The 20,470-nt window shown below is 38.2% G+C and overlaps 1 protein-coding gene across 1 annotated transcript; it reads left to right on the top strand.

Annotated features, from left to right (window-relative positions):
- Positions 1 to 3,638: 3,638 nt before the first annotated feature.
- Positions 3,639 to 9,718, top strand: LOC140233366 (uncharacterized). Its single transcript, XM_072313472.1, has 2 exons — positions 3,639 to 3,862; positions 8,119 to 9,718. Exons 1-2 carry the CDS (start codon positions 3,639 to 3,641, stop codon positions 9,716 to 9,718), a joined length of 1,824 nt encoding a protein of 607 aa, XP_072169573.1.
- The last annotated feature ends 10,752 nt before the right edge of the window (positions 9,719 to 20,470 follow it).

Genomic DNA, 20,470 nt, shown 5'->3' with positions numbered 1-20,470 from the left:
TAACAGAGAATAATGTTTCGTAAGCAAAACAAAGCAAACTGAGAAGAGTATACAATAATTGTGGAACCTGATCATAATTATACATTGTCATGAAAAATGACGTGATGAAAATGAATACGCAAACTGTTAAAAATTGAGGGACCCACTAGAAAGACACAGATTGTATAGTGTGGGTCCCTCAGGTAAAGAACGCCAATAGAAAAATAAGTTAATGCACAAGGAAGAAAGAAAAAACAGAGACTATTCTCTTTAGGTCTTTGACGGTGATGGCACATCAAAGAGATTAACTGACTACATAGACCAAATAAGATTGTGACGTATCATGGTGTGATCATTATACGCTGAGACCAATGTAAACAATGTTCATGTAAGGTATCAGATAGGGTCTGATAGTTGTGTGATAAAATAATGACGACTTAATGATGTCGCAGATCTCACCATTGTAATAAATACTAAAAAGAAAAAAAAAGAGAGAGAGAGAGAGAGAGAGAGAGAGACTTAGTTAAATAAGTGACCAGGAGCTGCGACTGCATTGACTCAACGTAAAGACATTAGCAGACTAATCGGATCGGAACGCCTTTTTCCCCCCATTGTAAGGTTTTACTAATTCATCGCTACAGTAAAAAAAAAAAAAAAAAAAAAAAAAAAAAAAGCAATACACCCTATTATAACACACTTATTTGTTGTTTTATATCATCATTACTAAGCGCACTCAATTCGAAATATTTGGTCAGACAGAGTGGTTCAAGTTCCTTTCGAATTCGAGTCGAATTTGTAAAGATGCCAATCGAACATTACCGCATCATTATTGTAGGTGTCTTTATTGTTCTTTCAGTTCAGCGAAAGACGTTTGTGCTGGTACGCAGTACCGTTATTCCAGTCTTCGAATTTATTTAAGAATATCCTGTTGAACGTAGTATGCACGTTTTGTTAAATTGATCTAATTCGCACAATACAAAACTAAAGGGAGGGGCGCGTGCGGTTTTTTTTTTTTTACTTTTTATTTCTTTTGTTTTAACAAAAATATAAAGAGGGGGTGCCCGCCCGGTGTGTCCCCTCTATAGTTCCGCCACTGATTAACGCTATACGTCATAAGGGGGGGGGGGGGGGGAGGGGGAGAGAGAGAATGAATTATTGCAATTCGACTTTGACATGACGTAATTGTTTCACGATTTGAACTTATAAAGCCAATTCAAATGCGTTTATCAAAAGCAAGCACAACTTACGAAAATGACTGGGTAAACACCTAATGATACTCTATTCAAGACTTTACGTGTATTGCCAATAGGCGTGCCATTGCGCAGACGTAAATAAGTTTAAAGAGAACTGGGCCTCTGTGTTTGGTTTTTCTGTTTTTCTGTTTAGGTTTCTTTCTCAAGGGCGAACGCAAAGTGACATTTGTACAACCGAGAAACATGAGCAAGGCATAAAATGAGTTCTTCTTGTGTCTTCAAAACCATCAAATCACTTCCTCAGTGTACAGTTATTTTAGGAGAAATACACCATCATTACGATGCTACTCGCAAAGGGGGAAATTTTATGGGATTAGTACCTATAGCAAGACAGAGAACGAACTTCCCACTATCGTTATACATGTATTAAGAATCGATATCTTCGATTGGCGCTGCGTTTTCCCCAGACAGTGCGCAACAATTTGTTTCTTTTCAGAAAATAAGCTTTATACAAAATCCGGATCATACAGTTGTGTGAACAATAATCATGTGAACAGTAAATTGAATATAAAATCGTGTCATTCATGTCTATATTAAAAGATGACATGCACGTATACGTGTAATTTGTATTTTCTTTCGGAAAGATTATGTTGAAATAAATGCCTGTATAGGCGAAAGAGAAAAAGAAGTTGGCGTGACAGGTATATATCGTAGAAGTGAGCTGTTAAGGAAAGACCTTCTAATACGATTCGATACTGTATAAGAATAATTATGTCAGATAATTATATTCGAACATCGTTGAACGAGTTTTCCGTCTGCAAGTTTAGAGCTCCCCTTATGTCCACATCATTATATACAAGGATTTAGGTCGCTTTAATGTGGCGTCTGTAAGTAATAAATTATAATACATTGACGTAATGCTACTGCACGTAAAGAAAGGTAAGCATATATCACGCATCACAACAACGAGATATACATGGTTTGAAGACGACAACAATATCGTTTCACTGTTTACAGGCAGGACAAGCCTTCATTCATTAATTTTGGTAGGGCATTTAAGGCACAGATTATCGAATATTTATAAGTTTTGCTTTCGAGACCCTCTGAGCAGAAAACAGAAAAAATATCAACTTAATAACTGACTGTCAGAATTGAAGTGAAAAATACTTTACTTGTATACCAAACGACCATCATAATTATTTCTGTAAAAATATGTAATGAAATGTATACATGTAGGTACATAGTGTATGAACCAATCGTGCACACACAAACAACCTTATATAGCCCATCAGCAACATCACTCACTTTCAGCTTAACGAAGAGTTCATAATGATATACCTCCTTCAGAAGACAACGGAAATGATTATCCCTAACATTATGCCAGTGAAGACAGGTTTTTTTTTTTTCTTTCCTTCTTTCTTTCTTTTTGTGTCCGCCGATTTGGACGAGAGAAATAAAATTGTCATTCATGGGTCCCTCCCCCACTTAGCAAAAAGCTAGGTTCGCCCCTGAAGAGTGGCATTTATTTAATTTGTCTATTTCAGATTAACATGAGAAATGTGTTCTTCGCTTGAGTCTTTCGATCAATACCCGATACCTCGCAACCCTGATCTACAAAAAATGGTGCGTAACCCACTTACTCCATTGAGTGTTCCTGGCCTGCACAGCATACAACCCAAAACCATTACACCATGGTCTGGAATGAAGACTACTATTTGCTCAGACAATCAGTACTGACTGTCTCGCGAATGTGGGAAATCCCCTACTCCCACCCAGTCTTGGGTGGTGATGTAACAACGTCGCTCTGATCAATAGACAAAAAATGTGTACCTTCTCTAATAGGAATGAAAGCGGATTTTGTGCAGTGCATGGACTGTACCATGGTTTCACCGTAAAAGGGTGTTTTCCCGCTTTTTTCTTGACTATTTTTCCCCTTTTATACGGGCTCCTCACGAGTGAAGGGGCATTCAAATTTATTTGAGTCTAACCACCAGGTAACCGCAGTTTGTTTGGCTGTTATGGCATTATATGGCCATTGGAAAGGACGTGGCCGTAGATATTGTGCCTTTCATGCTGTGATATCGTCGTCTGCTTGTTGATTCGCTGATACGAGCGCCAATCTTTACCAATGAGGGCACACGTCTGTCAGCTGTGGAGCACTCTGTTGCTAAGTTAGACGGCGACATCATCCCTTGACAGTGGTATACCGGCTACGTTTTTATTTGCTTCATTGAAGGAATCAGTGTGACGCTATAGGTGCTGCTGACATTCTAGGCAAGCAGTCAATGTCGCTGAAGCATCATCAGCTGAATCCCTCTGCACTGTGTTGGAACATTTATGTACATACCAATTAGGGTAATTATTATTTTTTTTTAATTCAACGGCGTCGAACTTTTCTTCTCCTCCTGGAAAATTTGAAGCTGGAACACCGGCAGGCTATAGTCTCCGCGAGGGTTCTACATCCCGATGCTCTTGGTGCGTAGTCTGCTCGGTGCTTGTTTCTGTGCGATGGAGTCAAATGACCTCCTGCGCATTTCCTGCACTATCAACGTCTGCACGCTGCTCTTCTTCACTTCCAAGGGGCTGGTCGATCGTCTGCTCGTGATGTGGCGGGAAACTCTGGACGACAGGTCCGTATGGCGGTCGATAGTCGAGATTGGCGAGGATGAGCCCTGGAGACTTCCTCGATTGTAAGTAGATCTTACAAGAATGAATTTTATTTTATGTGTGTGCGTGCTTATTCATCTACTTGTGTATTGAGTTTTATTTATGTATTTGTTAATAGATATACACTCATATATTGTATTTCCCACATGATCTACTTTTCTCAACTGAGTTCACGAGAACAGCATGAGGTCATAGACTACATGTTTTGCCGTCTATTAATCGCCCTGATGTGTTGTGATTTTTTTTTTTTTTTTTTTTTTGGTCTTCGTCGGTTCTTTTCAGCTGGAAATTACCTAACTGCGAATATCATTTTTTTTTCTTTATCCACAGCATTAACCCAATCGTTTTAATGATATCATTTAAACAGACCTAACAGAGAAAGCGGAGCATTATGTTATGATAATAATTGCATCGGGCTCATTTGAAGCAATGATTAAGCAGATACCCGCGACAAATTGGTGACAGGGATTAAGGTTCTTCTGAGTCATAGTCATGACAGATTATAGCATTCATTGAAATATTAAGGGTTATAAAACTTTTTTTTAGAATACGTTAAACCAACATTCAATTTAGACCTGCATACCTTTTCCATCTACCCCTGCAATCCTTAACCAGACTCCTAAATCGTGAATACTAACGGTGGTGGTTATTTTGATTTGTTTGGTTTGCTGGTTGGTTTGTTTGTTTGTTGTTGTTGTTATAATCGTATCATTACCCACATTTTCAAGCGATGACCCCACATGCTCCTAGCCAGAACTAAAGTTCTGAATTTAAAATTCCTAACCTCTGATGAACGGATTGTCCAATTTTCTATAATGATTCTTGTGCATGGATATATAAAGCATAGTCCGTTTTTCTGAAAACATATCCAATTCATTAAATACCTCAGTAAAAAGGTCAATAAGATGGTCTGCAATTACCTTCATCGAACAGGCTCAGATTTAGGCCTACTGGTAACTGTAACTAGTTTATCCATGCTGATGATTCGCAAAGGCATATCACCTGCCGTTGCTCAAGGAAGAAAATGTTGTCTTGAGATGCTATCGCGCATGGCGCTTATTTTGCGATTCGCAAAAGTATAATCTGGCCGAAACAGAATTACATACCCTCAGGAGGGGATTAGTCCCTACTAAACAGATTACATAAAATTGCATTTGTTGCGAAAGTGAGAGAATTTCGTCAAGCATTTGGCAAGTGTTATCACACACTATATACTATTGGAATAATTCACTGAAGATAATACTATCTTTTGGGAAATGTTGATGGATCTAGGAAAACTGCGAATAGTATTAGAAATCGTAAAGACAAGAAAGAAAAATATTTGTGTATGATATCTCATGTCAGCAGCCAAATTGAGTAAACATGATATCATATGGCCCTTATTTGAAAGAAAATATTTTGAACAGATTTATCTCTATAGACTTTACTCCATCGAAATGTGTTTATCTATTATCGCACTGAAAACACATGCTAACATTGATAAACATTATATGGTTGCTAAACTTCCGCTCGCCGAACTGTATGTTTCAGAAAAAACAAAAACAAAAACGTCAGCCCTTGTACGATATCCCATTGCAAGTTAGAATATTGCGCAAAATGATCTGTATGGGTAATGATTGCTGTTGAATATGATATAGTTTGATGATGAATATATCTATTTTAGCCTATAAGTAGAATTTTTGCCAGTGTTATGAATATTCCCTCTCGTTATTGCGCAAGTTCATAATTTCATTACCTATCATGCTTCCTAGTGCATATTTTAAATTCCTGTTCCGTCTTCCTGGAAGTTGCGAATATCACGTACGTAACAAAAATATGTGTTACCACATTTTTACCGGACAATAGATACGCATAAAAAGAGGACGGGAAATTCCTTGGGATTCCCACAATGGCGTTGATTTCACGTGTGATGGCTTTATTTATACACAGTAGTTTTGGTTTGTTTGTGTTTGTGTTTGTATGGTTTTTTTTTTTGTGTGTGTGTGTGTGTGTGTGTGTTTTGTTGTTGTTGTTGGTTTTTGTTTGTTTTTTTTTTTTTGGGGGGGGGGAGGGTGGGTGTTGAGTGAGGAAGAGAAGAAACAGTCAACATCCGCGTGGGAAGTTGGTTGATAAGACAAGAATGGTGCGTTTCCTTGGGGTCAGCCAGGCGTCCATCGTCCAAGACAATAGCTTTATTCTGGTCACTTTGAATGTTGTTGTTTTTTCTTAAACAGATAAATGGAGCTATAATGTGCTGTTTCATCATCACGTGGGTCAAAGAAACTAACTGTTTACTTATTTGTATAGTTACATGTACGCATGGAGGGGGTAGGGTGATCAATAGCAAGATATTATCACCTGCGCTTATGTGCATGATTAGCCAACTACGTGGACTACCATTTCCATAAGTTTAACGCTCCGTAAATCCTTGCGTATAATACGATATTAATTTGTGCATCAAGAACTTGATCTGTTTATAGTATAAAATTGTGTCGTTTCGTGTAACCGTTAAAAGCGTATATATAGAATACTCAAACAGCATCAAATGGAGGACTTTCATGGGTTTTTTTAATATTCTTTTGAGTGTTGGTGAGCTGTGGTCGTTGATATGTTCTGCATTGTACATCGTAAACTATAGTTTAAGTAGCAGGGGCGGATCCAGGAATTCTGCAAAGGGCGGGGGCGCAACTAATATTTCTTGTGCCACTTCTGGGTTTCATTTCATTTTTTTCTTTTTATCTATTTTGTTTTTAACGAAAAATAAAGGGGGGCGTGCGCCGGTTGCGCCCCCTCTGGATCCGCCACTGAGTTGTATGACCAGTAAGCATAATTTTCATGTGTATTTCACTTCTAAATCTTTATTATACTTGTTAGTTAACAGTGGCGGATCCAGAGGGGGGGGGGGGGGGGCACCGGGTACGCGTCCCTCTTTACAATAATGTTAAAACAATAAAAAGTGAAATGGGGGAGGGGGCCTGCGCCCCCTTTACTTTTGTAAAGGCGCCTCCCCTTTAAGGCATTCCTGGATCCGCCCCTGGTTAATGTACTCATATTTATTGTAGCTTATAATCAAAGTTTTGATTATGTGATAATGTTATGCTATGTGTGCATTATTGTTTGTTGTTGCTTTCGATTGTACTCTCATACACCGAAAGGGGTCGAAAGAGTCAATAAAATAAAATGAAATCAAATTAAATCATGAAACATGGTGATAGTATGTCCACATTTCACAAGTCGGCGGCATCAATCTGGTTTGAGACAAAGTGAAGAGCTGGACATTAATTTGATAACAACTAACCATGACCTGGAAACTGGGTAAAATAAAGTAGTCAAATTTTCGGCGTGTAAACCATTTCGGTACCTAATGAGATTTTCGGCATGCAGCGTGTATACAACGATATAGGGTTTACTGAGCAAATTGCCACTCAAAGCACATACAGGGGTAACAGTGTGCAATTTGACACCATAATATGATTGGCTTAAATGGGTTGAGAAAACGACAAAATCAGATGAATAAAAGTAATAGCGATGCCATGAACATCGCACTCAAATGAATAAGATAATGTAGTTGTAAAACGTAGTAGTCAAAATGTTTTCACACATGAGTGGTATTATAGTCATCACGTCATATTTGAATTGGCACACTTGACGATGACATTCCTTCATACTATCTTACACACACCAATCCTGGCGAGTTCCCCCTTTTTTGCATGAAATCAATAGGAATAACATAAGTGTGTATGGTGTGTAATGTATACTGTACAGAGTTTCTGTTTTACGGCTCACATGGTTGTCTTTGTCACAGACAACTACTGTATGTTTCAATAATAAAGTACTAAAAATAAATGTGACAATACTAATGATTCACCTCCTATTGAACAAACGCAGAGCTGCCAACATTGGAAACTAGTTGAGAGTGAGACTCCCATAGGCCAATGCTATAATTTAGGAGTCAAAATGAGTGAGATCCATAGAAATGCATGCAAATGAAATAAAGTTTTAGAGTGAGAAAGGACCAAAATGTGTGAGTCTCACTCTCAATGAGTGAGAGTTGGCAGCCCTACAAACGCCAACACTATAGCTGTTTCATTGTCATTATCAACCTCTATCAGCGCATCGCCAAAAAAAAAAAGTGATTACATAGTGATATACCTTGCACAAGAGCAAAACTCGTTTCCATCTTGTGCTTTTGAGCGTGAGCATGGTCACTTATGTTACACCGTGACACTAACATCAATTGATGAAACTGGACCCATCATATAGTAACAGTGTGTTATTTTGCATTTCTTTTCACCCACAGCTGTCTGGACGTACTCCAGAGCGCCGTTCTCACGTCAGTTGGATTTGCGATCCTCTGCAGCGGCGACGTCGTGACTTACCCGTTCACGGGGACATTCAGCAGCCTGACGGGGACAGGTTTCGCGGTGGCCATTGGCTGTTACATCTACCGCATCTGTCAGGACACCCTGCTGCACAGCCACCTAAAGAACTACCGAATCGATCTCGTTCATCATCTGGTCGCCGTTGCTGTGTACTGTGTGTTTCTGTCCTACCGGCAGAACGCCCTCTTCGGTGCAATCGGTTTAATCTGTACAGGGAGCGTACCTGGCGTAGAATTTTCCCGTCTCCTGAAGATGCTGGGTGAGACGAGCGGGAAACCCACCGCACTGATGGTTGTCTATCGCCGAAACCTCGTCGCTGGGGCCGTAATAACCGTCGTTGTCAGACTCGTGATTCCAATCATGTTCGGCAGTCTTGCGTTGGCGACTTCAACGCCTCTGGTGATGGCTGTCCCGGTGGTCGCGTTCTTCTTCGCCTCGTTAATGTTTTTCGGGTCCATCAATGTCTGGTTGTTCTTCTCGTCTCTGCTAGCTATTTATCGACTGCGAAACAAATGTGTCAAAGACGTCCCCGCCGGTACTCCTGATGCTGAAGATGGTAGGACTTTCACCACAAAGTCGTCGCATCATGCCACAATTCTTGCAAAGCAGAACATCGTCTCTGGGCTGAGACCGTGTGCTAACATAAATGTAGCCCCGCCAAGGTCGAGCAACTGGCCCAAGATAGCAAACAATGCTGTGCTGAACAACTATGCCAAAATGAGCGTTAACGAGGCACTTGTGCACCCCCTGAATCAGACTCTTCAGGCTGGGCCCAGCCGACAGGAGGTGGAACATAACCAGAGCCCTGGCCCCGAGGAGCTCAGAATGTTCCACGTTGGAGACGAGGGGGAGAATGCCAGGCCCCGATCCGTAAGATTTCTCGTTCCTGTGACTAGATCTATTCGGGACCAAGTTCGCACCAGTACCAGCAGTAGTCCTAGTAGCAGTGGATCTATATCCGTTGCGTTTGTGACCCCCGTTCAGAATCCAACGACGTCGACACGGGAAAGCTCGGCGAGCGAGCCAGAACAGCAGCGGTCTACTCCTTTACCTCGCTCCGCGATGGCATCATGTTCTTCCCTTTCCGCAGATGGCGCAACGAGTCTATTGCCTGGTTGCAGTCAAAGACATTTGGACTCATCTCAAACTGCGTCACCAGTAACGGTATCAGGCAAGCGACATCCAACCTCTCAGATTGACACCTTGACCAATGAAGATAATATGGCGACTTCACAAGAAAATGAGGTTCCAGCAACAAGCACACGACAAGCCGTCCCCGTAACTGGAAGGGCGGAGGCGCTACTTTCAAAGCGACCTTTCAACATGAGCTTGACAAACCTGGCAACATCTTCCTACGCTAACACACCGGCAAATATTATATCATTTGACAGCCTGCGGAGGGATTCTCCAAGACAGCCACCGAAGGCCACAAGAACTAGGAGCCTCAGCTACCTAGATGAAATCAAACAGACACTAAAGACGGGATCAGGCTCTTTCATGGACAACAAGAGCTTATAATCCGGCTATTCTGGAACAGTCGAATACAACTCTGGTCATTTTCTGTTCGTATGAGTTAGTCATGAATGATTACAGATATATTTATTTATTTATCTATTTATGTTAACTCTCGGGTACGCGTGGCCAGGAATGGATGCAATACTAGTATATGATTATGTCGTGGTATGGACGGAGGTATCACACACTGCTGCTGCTGTGTGTGTTGCACATTGTAAAGCAAAATGTCGGATGCAATGTCGGGCACGGGCTGGGAACACAGCAATCAGTAGATTGGTTTCATACTCTTCTGTAGGCTCAACAGGTCTTTAAAAAACTGGCTCTTACACCATCTCCCGTGAGACACATTCTATGAATGTATTCAAAAGTACATTTATACCGGCAAGACTCGTTAATACAAGTGCGACTTTCATGATCTGCAATAGGGGAGCCTGGGTGAGCTTGTCTATGTGTTTGTTTTATTGTTAATATTTTTCATTCAGATATTTCCCATACCCGTTTTATGCAATGATTTGACTAGAATTTCGAAAGCAGGCAGACTTATACATTTTTGACAATTTAGTTAATAATTCATAACGCCTTCAAGCTCGAAGTGTTCTTCCAATTTCCATCGTCCGTTAGTGAAAATGACAGAGATCCGGTTTATTCATTTGTCAGAATTATTAATGAAGACATGCATGGCATGTCGAAATGAAATCCTTCATTATAGCCCTCAAGCACGTACCAAGACAAGAAGTAGGTTGCCACGAATAGTTTCACAGAGCGATCACACCCGGGTCGGAACGCTTTTGTAGAAGGGGAAAACCCCGTTTCAACTCACTACCCGGCCAAACTTCGGGGAAAATTTTAATATTGCAGATAGCGAAAAGCTTCCTTTTTTCCATGGTTCATAGAACGAGAAATATGTGTATGAACATGATGCGGAGATGCTTGTATTCACTCAGACACTTAATTAAACAGTAGTTATCGAGGAATTGAAACAGGTTCGTAGCAAATGCTACATGAGATGGTGACTTACTTGATGTACTCTGGTTTGTGGCGTGAAGTATTCTTGGAGATTTACCGCACAGTTGAAATATGCTTTAATTGTGAGCACTTACGTGCCTACACATTTTAGATCAGGTACAATCATTATTTTACACATTTCTAATGTCATATCATGTCGAGCCCATGGAAGAACATCACAAATGACGACATAAGGAGATTATATGTATCCATTCTCTGACCGATATTTGACTAATTATTCATCATAATGTAATGAAGCGCACACACTTTATAATCACAGTTTCTCACATTTATTCGCAGTTTTGAAGAAAAAAAAGAAAGAAAAGAAAAAGATTATCATTACGAATAAATGAAAACATAGTCAAGGGTAAAAAAAAAAAGATTCTCATAAAGTTATGTTTGCTTTGTCTGTATTTAATGTTCAAAGATAATAATGCAACAACAACACAGTTTTTCACATTCATGTGGAGATGACGCCTGTCCGGTTATCAGGAGGTCGTAGGTTCGAATCCTGCTCGAGTATGTACGCCCATGATTTTTATCATGGCTACTACTAAAACACTGATCAATTCAGTGCTTATTTACGTCGATGTAGGGCAATTTGTCAATCAGTTGCAATGAAAACATCTCGACGGAAGAATTTCGTGAATTTGAATAACAAAGCAGTACCCGCTGCATGCTATAAGGATTAGAACCAACACTTGCTGTCGGGCGAAAGCTCGGTGGTCTAGTGGAGATGACGCCTGTCCGGTTATCAGGAGGTCGTAGGTTCGAATCCTGCTCGAGTATGTACGCCCATGATTTTTATCATGGCTACTACTAAAACACTGATCAATTCAGTGCTTATTTACGTCGATGTAGGGCAATTTGTCAATCAGTTACAAACACAGTTTTTGATCTATCACAAATACGAAAGATAATTGTGTGAAATATTCTAAGCAAATTGAGCTTCTGTTCCAAATTTTAAGTATTATAACTATACAATCGTTCTATGGAGGCAACCTGTTATCACTATCTTCGAGTGTGTTGTATTCGAAAGAAAATATAATAACTTAAAATAACTATAGAAGTTGAGAATCAATGATACATGCTGTAAAACATGCACTGCTGACGCACAAATATATGCCAGATGGAAGTTGTATATATATGTGTGTGCCTATAATTCACTGAAAAGCGGTGTTTTGAGGAAAGGTTTATACAATGAATTTTATCAATTGTTCATCGGAGTGATTTTTAAAGCTTCTTAGCTACGTGAATTTCATTGTTCATGGGAAAAGGTAGTAGCAAACACATGTTCTCTTTTTGCGAATCCTGAGGTCACATCGAATGGCAAATATCTACATTATTCAGAATCTACTGACGTGTTTTTCCTTTTCCAAGAACTAGGCTGGTTCACAATAATTATGACATGGCATGCTTGTACAATATGCGGATGCGGCATGAAAAATTAAATTCTTCGTTAGACGCTGTGGTATGAAGTCTATTGTCGTCAACGGAGCGAGAAAATAATATAACCCCCCCCCCCCCCGCAATATTGTTATTTTGATGTACACCCGCAGGACAAGTATCTATAGACTTAAGAGAGGAAAAAAGCCAAAGCAAATCATGCGCTCAGTGTCATTGATGTAATGATATCATGCATTTACGTGTGAAGAGATTTTTTTATGGCCTACTAGAAAATGAATTGTCACATTCACCTGTGCTAACTTTGTCTTTCAGTAGCTACTGTTTCGTTGTTGGATGAGCAGTATATCATGTTATATTATACTAAATTGAAAAATGATGAGATTGGCAGTCTTCGTGTGTGTTATGTGCTTGTATGTATTCAAACCCTATTTTATCATGTAATGTATCTATATACATGCAGTGCGATATATTTATTATATATATATATATATATATATATATATATATATATATATATACGTATATATATTATATATGATTATATACTACACCGCAAACCTTGCCTACGTTGATACGCACGGAACCGGAGAAAATGTGATTGTCAACTCACGCGACTGTCGATTTTGGCAGAATTTAGAAGGAAAAAAAAACAACAACAATCGAAGAAACACTGGAAAACGATTATATACATAAATATATAAATATATAAATATATACATAAATTAATAAATACACTGATGAATATATAAATATATATATATATATATATATATATATATATATATACTTATTCAGAAAGAGAGAGAGAGAGAGAGAGATGGAGAGGGAAGGGGAGAGGACAGAGAATACGAGAGAGAGAGAGATATGTGTAGGCCTAATATGCCTTATAATTGATCACATATACTTTTTGGTACATATCAGTTTGTTGGACATTGGCATATGTTACGTTATATGCTTTTAGTCTCTCTCTCTCTCTCTCTCTCTCTGTCCAGCAATCTCCATTATTTTCCTGCAGGCCATTCAGTGAACTTTGCACAAGTACTCTTACGTCTTCTCCTCTAGACACCTCTCACAATCTCTCTAATATTATGTGTTCATATAAAGATGTGATCATATCCTTCACAACATTCATATAAAGATATGATCATAGCCTTCACAACGTTCATATAAAGATATGATCATAGCCTTCACAACGTTCATATAAAGATAATTATGATCATATCCTTCACAACGTTCATATAAAGATATGATCATATCCTTCACAACTTTAATATAAAGATATGATCATATCCTTCACAACTTTAATATAAAGATATGATCATAGCCTTCACAACGTTCATATCATATCCTTCACAAAATTCATATAAAGATATGATCATAGCCTTCACAACATTCATATAAAGATATGATCATAGCCTTCACAACATTCATATAAAGATATGATCATATCCTTCACAACGTTCATATAGAGATATGATCATATCCTTCACAACGTTCATATAAAGATGTGATCATATCCTTCACAACTTTAATATAAAGATATGATCATATCCTTCACAACAATCATCAACCTTTTCACATCTTGGCAAAGAGGGCCTCCTATAATGTGCTTCAGGACAAACTATGGTAACAATATCACAACGGACATAAAAGTGCACAAAAACAAAAACAAAAACAAACAAATAAACAAGCAGACAAAGTTAACGGGACATACTTCTTCGATATCTCTTTTGATCTCTTTTGTTATGAGAAGCAACAGTAACTTACTTTTAAGTTCCTCAAGCCTAAAGTATTTTTTTCTTTAAAAACTCTCGACCCGAAAATGTTTTCATTTCGACATGCTTTAGGAAAAGAACGGAGACCGATTTACAGCCTTAAAGGGATTGTATAGTTTTGGTTGAGACCTAACCTCAGGTTTCTAGCATTTTTGGGTGAGATTATGAGAAACCTCTCATGAAATATGAAAGAGCATGTAATTTTAAAAGGAATTCAACGTTTATTTGATGAAAATTCTCTCATTTATACTTTTTGCTGATGACTCAAATGTTTTCTTTTCCCATCAAGACCCAGTTACTTTATTGACACCGTCAACTCTGAATTGAAAAATGTGACTCAATGGATAAGAGCTAATAAATTATCACTTAATCTTCAGAAAACTAAGTATATGCTTTTTAGTAAATCCATAGAAACATTAAGCACAGATCTTATGTTTGATGGTACTCAATTAGAACGTGTATCCCACATAAAATTCCTTGGTATTACAGTGGATGATAAACTTTCGTGGAGGCCTCATTATTATCAACATAAGTAAAATAATTTCACGAAATATTGGTATTATCAACAGACTTAAGTTTCACATTCCATCGTCGTCTTTGTTAACGTTGTATTTTTCTTTAATATTACCTTATCTTAATTACGGAATTTTAGCATGGGGTAGCGCCCATCAAACTTTATTAGATAAACTATTATTATTACAAAAGAAAGTACTTCGTATTATTTGTGGGGTTTCGCCACGTTCTCATTCAGATTCATTGTTCATTGAATATAAGATTTTAAAAATTAAAGATTTGTTTCTTTTTCAACTGGGCCAGTTCATGTTCAATTATAACACAAATGCTCTTCCCAATATTTTTAATTCAATGTTTCCACGAAATCAATCTTTTCATGATTATCCTACTAGGAGGTCTAATGAGTTTCACTTACCCCTTTTGAGAACCTTATTAGCTCAGAACACATTTATATACATCGGCCCTAAATTTTGGAATTCATTAGGTCCTGAAATAAAGAATTCTTCATCGTTATACATTTTTAAGCGTAATTTGAAATCTTTTTTGTTAAATTCTAGCTGAGATATTTATTTTCATTACCTATACAGGTTACAGCAAACATGAGGGTCATCATCAGTTATTTAATTCATTATTACGCAGTGAAAAACGGCATTACTAGGCAATGAAATACGGCATGTTATTTGCATAATTTCTACACAGCTGCGTGCAGTCACCAGCTGTTCGAAGCACCTCATCAATTCTCTCTTCCATTTCTCTTGTTCAGCGTCTAGGCATTCTCTATCTTTCCTCTCCCTCCCCCCCCCCCCATCTCTCATTTCTCTCTCTCTCTCTCTCTCTCTCTCTCTCTCTCCTTCTTCCTTTACCTTTCTTCCACTAATTTTGTTTTTGTCCCATTCCGTTCGATTGTATCTCCTTACACCTTGTTTTACTTTATTTTTAGACGTCTTAGTCATTCCCAAACCAATTTTCATCAAATAAACTTTGAATTCCTCACAGAAAGGTATGCTCTGCACTATTTTACAAACGGTTTCTTGATATCTCGCAAAAAGTTAAAAGCCCAATTCTCATCTCTACCAATACTGTCTCATCCATTTTAACAAAGTCGCAAACTATTTCTCGAAATGCGCATACATACATTATGTACGTAAGTTACTCAAACCTACAACTCAAGTACGGTAAACATTTACTTTGAAATCCTGGTTAAAGGGATGGTACATGGTGGAAATGAGGAATGAGCTTTTAAATTTTTGCGAGATATCAAGAAACCACTTATGAAATGGTACAGAGCATACCATTTTAAGACAAATTCAGAGTTTATTCGATGAAACTCTGTTTTGGAATGGCTGAGACAGCCAAAATCAAACTAAAACAAAGATATCGTTGAATTCCTCTTGGAATTACACACTCTTTTATATTTCATTAGGTTTCTCATTATCTCACCTAAAAAATGGTAGAAACCTAAAGTTAGGTTTCAAACTATATGATCCCTTTAAGTTTGGCAGAGTATATGGACGGACGGCTACACATTCAAAGCTTGTAGTGATTAACTAACCGTTTGTTCGAAGTCAGTTCTAGTGTCAACACCAAAGAAATGTCCTGTGGAAAGAATAATACGCGATTAACACAACGGGAAATTTGCATATACCTAACAACTATTATTCGTTTCGTTGATTTTACGCTGTAGATGAAGAAAGTACAACTACTGCTTTCAAGGAGAAACAGGTAAGGCTGTCATTTCTAGTGTTTCGGAATTTGTCGGTATAATGAAATGGTTTAGAGAACAAACAAAAATCCTGGATGAAAATGGGAAAGCATCAGAATGATGCCTACGTTTTTAGCTATGAGGGCGAGACATTGACATAAGGTTAAAGGTTACACATTCCCTTTACCCAGAGGCTCATTAATCAAAATATTATAATTATTGTAATGTTGATCCGAAGGTATGTAAACTGGACAATGAAATAAGGTTCCTTATTCCGAAGGTTCGTTAATCCAAAAAATGACATAAGGTTTCTTATTCCGACGGTTCGTTAATCCTAAAATGAAATAAGGTTCCTTACTCCAAAGGTTCGTTGATTTTAAATGAATTAAAGTCTGTTAATCAGAAAATAGAATAAGGTTGGTTATTCAAAAACGAAAAGAAAAGAAGGTTTGTTATTCCAAAAATTGACTGATCTGATGCGAAGTCAGGGAGGGTGGGTCATCGCTTCTGTTGAGTAGTTATAAGGGTGCCAAGGTTCTAATCTATCGTGACCAGGGGAGCACGCAGGATCCTTTAAAGGCGATGATTACTACACGCATGTATTCTTATGCCTCCGCCACGAAGTGTCGCCGGAGGCATTATGTTTTCGGGTTGTCCGTCCGTCCGTCCGTAATCAATTTTGTGGACAGCGTATCTAAAAAACTGTTCGAGGTATCCTAATGAAACTTTGCATGTATATGTATGAGTGGGCGAAGTTGTGCCTATCAACTTTTGGGCGCACATGCTCAAGGTCAAAGGTCAAAAGGTCATGGTCAAATGCTCAAAATGTCACTATTTCCCCTATATCTATGCAATGCCTGGAGGTATTTTCTTGAAACTTGGTGTGTACATGAACTACCAAATAAAGATTCCCCAGAGAGAGCTTTGGGTCATGAGGTCAAAGGTCAAGGGTCAAAGGTCAAGTGAAAATGTTAAAATTTCACTTTTTCTCCATATCTCACAAATATTTCAAGGTATCTTCATGGAACTTAGTATATATACATGTACTGACTGGCAGTGATCATGTAGGGGATTTAGTAGGGGTCATGGATCGAAGGTCAGGGGTCAAAGGTCAAGGTCATTCCATCAAAATGTCAAATATTTCTCTCTTATCCATGCAATGCCTGCAGGATTTTTTCTTGAAACTTAGTGTATGCATGTATTATCCAATACAGATTCTCTTGGAAGTTTCTTGCCAAAAGGTCAAAGGTCAAGTGAAAGTGCTTAATTTCACTTCGTCTTTGAACTTATAAAAGGGTCATAAGTTGGGTACAAATCCTCAAATCCCCAAATATGTGCACTCTTAGACAGTGTAGGCATTCATCCAAATGAACCTATAGTTCAAGGAAAGTGAACACTCAATGCATTTGTGACAAACGTGTCATTTTAATATTTTGCCAGTTATGTGAAACTGTCATCACACATTGTCAAGACGTTGTGCCATAGACCTATTCGGAGAACCATGCATTATGGCGGAGGCATACCAGTCGCCATAGCGACATTTCTAGTTTTTTCCTGCCTTTGAGTGACCTTTTTCCTACGTCACGTATAGTTCACATCCTGACGATGTAGAAGAGGGGTGGGGCCGCATACGGCGGAGGACCGGAGGAAAAATACTTTTTTTTTCCGTCAATAACAATTACAAAGTATATGATTGTATGTGTATCGTGTTTGTTTGTCTGTGTGTTTATACATGTCTGTGGGTGAATGTGTGTGTGTGTGTGTAATTGTATTTGTATTGTTTTTGTTCATCATACACCCAGAAAGGGTTAATTCATGATTTGAATTAAATCGATATATCAATGAAAAACAAAAATGTGTGTGTGTGTGTGGCTGTGGGTGTGTGTGCACGTTTTTCATTACAACTCTATATTTTGTCTCTAAATGAATATTATTTCATTTTCGGACTAACGAAATCATTTGCAGATTAACGAACTTTCGGAATAATGAAAAGCATTTCATTTTCAGTTTAACAAATCTTAAATATGCTGAACCTTCGGAATAACAAACTGTGATCCAAACAAACACATGCACAGCATTCACACATCACAAAGATTTAATGATGACAACGTGACGAGCTAGGCACAGTTATCACTTGTCAAACTGCATCATTAGGAACATTCGACACAGGAAAGGACACAAGCAAATAACTTGGGTAGATGTGATGATATTTGAGTTAGAAGATAAACCCTGTTTTATTTCACATTACTGACGAGTCTCTGGACACGTTCTGTAATAAGCAGACCGAGGTACATTGTCACACTGAACTGACTGTACACTCACAGGAATGATATTCATAGACAGTGACATGTAGAAGCACATACTACAGTGGAACCACATTATAAGGACTTTGGGTTCACGAGAAATACCTTGTTACATCGAGTCACTTCTTATATCAGGGTGGGTAATCAAAATAATCTTGAAATACATATCATGCAGAGTTGTGACCGGTAGAAATGACTTGTGGTAACAGGGTTTTGTAAAATCTGACCCAAGTTATAACGGGGTTCCACTGTCCCAGAAATTGCAGCTGTATCTGAACTTTAACACACATAATTATTCTGTCATCTAAATTCACACAGGACTTCAAAATGTCCAGCTATCCTACAAAGAATTTTAATCAGTCACACTTCTTCCATCACTACTGCTGTGCATGTGTGGAAGTTTTCTGTTGGTATTGCATTGTCGCTTGAATAGGCAACACACCTCATACTCGGGACTATCTCATGTTACACACTTATCATCTTGCATAACAAAGGCTTTAACTGTGATATTTTCCAGCCCGATGTCAGACACACGATAAGCCACAGATGGGACTATCAGGGTGTGTTCATACATCTTCAGTCACATCATCCCTGTAACTCTTGTGCTTCTTTACTCTCCCTATACCATTGATACCTTTCATATGTAAGGTGCTGCTGCCTCTTTGAAGAAATGGTTCTTAGACTTAGTTTGACATTTGGACATTTATGGACATTTTTTTTCCGATTATAAGCTTTCAATCACATAACAATTCAGCAGTAGTGGGCACACTTGCAGAGTTGGGTATCTATGTAGCATGAAGTATTACACTGCACATGGTGTAAACACGTCATCACAATTCAACCATGGTGTACTCAAGACACCAAAGGCATTCTATGAAATCTCACGGAAATGCAAAGAACCCTGCAACTTTGCACCATAGCTGCCCAGTCTGGCATTAGGCCTGCACTTGTAGTATTCAAATACTATCATACTGTACATATACTGTATATGCCAGCAAAGTTTCGCAAATACTGGGAGGGCTTCCAATATCAGATCCCTGCCTACAAGCCTGATCTTTTGCATGCTCAATCTTTGTTGCTATGCGGATGGGTATGTACATTATTTCACATTTAAATTCTCTTTACACCATACCTCAACTACATCTACCAGTAGTAACTCTATGATCTTTAAAGCTCCTCGAATCCGAACTGAAAATATTCATAACTTTCAGCGTTAGTATTTCCACTTTATGCTTTGTACAATATTTACAATACCACAAAACTGATATACTTTATGGCGTGATTGACAAAGAAAAAGTGTACCTCAAGTTTTTCATACAGTAAGAGAAACGAATATACACAAAGAATGAAGAGCTTTTTACTTTAACTAAAGCAAAGAATAAACTGAAACTTAACTGGCTCACAAAAAAGAGAATCCTTCGAAACCCATTGCACATAGTATACATTTTTGAACTTGTAACCTGTTCACTTGTAACTTTCATGATAACAGTCACAAAACATTGAGATCTCTTTGTGTATTAAGCATGAGAATACCTTCAGCTCATGCAATATACAGACTTCACATTGTATGCAATTCTTCTGCATATTCCGATCGAGAAGATTTATCACCACAAATCAAAGCCTACTGGAAGTTTCTCACATTTTGCATGGCAGCGGAAATTGAAAGTGCAGATTTTAGTCTGCATCGTACACACTGAAATTTACTGTTTCTAAGAAATAAGCATATACAATCAGCTTATAACAGGGAAAAAACCATGATTTGAATACATCATGAAGTCACAGAAAGCAGTAGTACAGTGTCAAAATGAGTGTTTGTCTGTTCATGGCCATACCATGTCAAAGTGTAACAACGCTGGCTCACACAGAAAATAGTACAGTGTAGATGTCAATGTGATAGATAAAAAGGAATTAATGTAAGGATGTATAAAACAATAATTATGAAAAGGCCAGAGTCAGATAAAGGTACATGTGTATGCACATTATATTCATGGCATTTCAAAAACAAAAACACAGAGTATGACACATTAGCTCCCATTTCCATTTGTGGTAG

The sequence above is a fragment of the Diadema setosum genome, chromosome 9 (genome assembly GCF_964275005.1).
Source record: "Diadema setosum chromosome 9, eeDiaSeto1, whole genome shotgun sequence".
NCBI lineage: Eukaryota > Metazoa > Echinodermata > Echinoidea > Diadematoida > Diadematidae > Diadema > Diadema setosum.
The sequence above is the reverse complement of the archived record's forward strand: the minus strand, read 5'-3'. Positions and strand labels throughout refer to the sequence as shown.

Excerpts from the sequence above, each read along its gene's own strand:
- LOC140233366 (XM_072313472.1), top strand. The coding sequence starts at position 3,639 with ATGCTCTTGGTGCGTAGTCTGCTCGGTGCTTGTTTCTGTGCGATGGAG. Across the intron at positions 3,863-8,118 it reads CCCTGGAGACTTCCTCGATT|CTGTCTGGACGTACTCCAGA; the intron begins GTAAGTAGATCT and ends TTTCACCCACAG.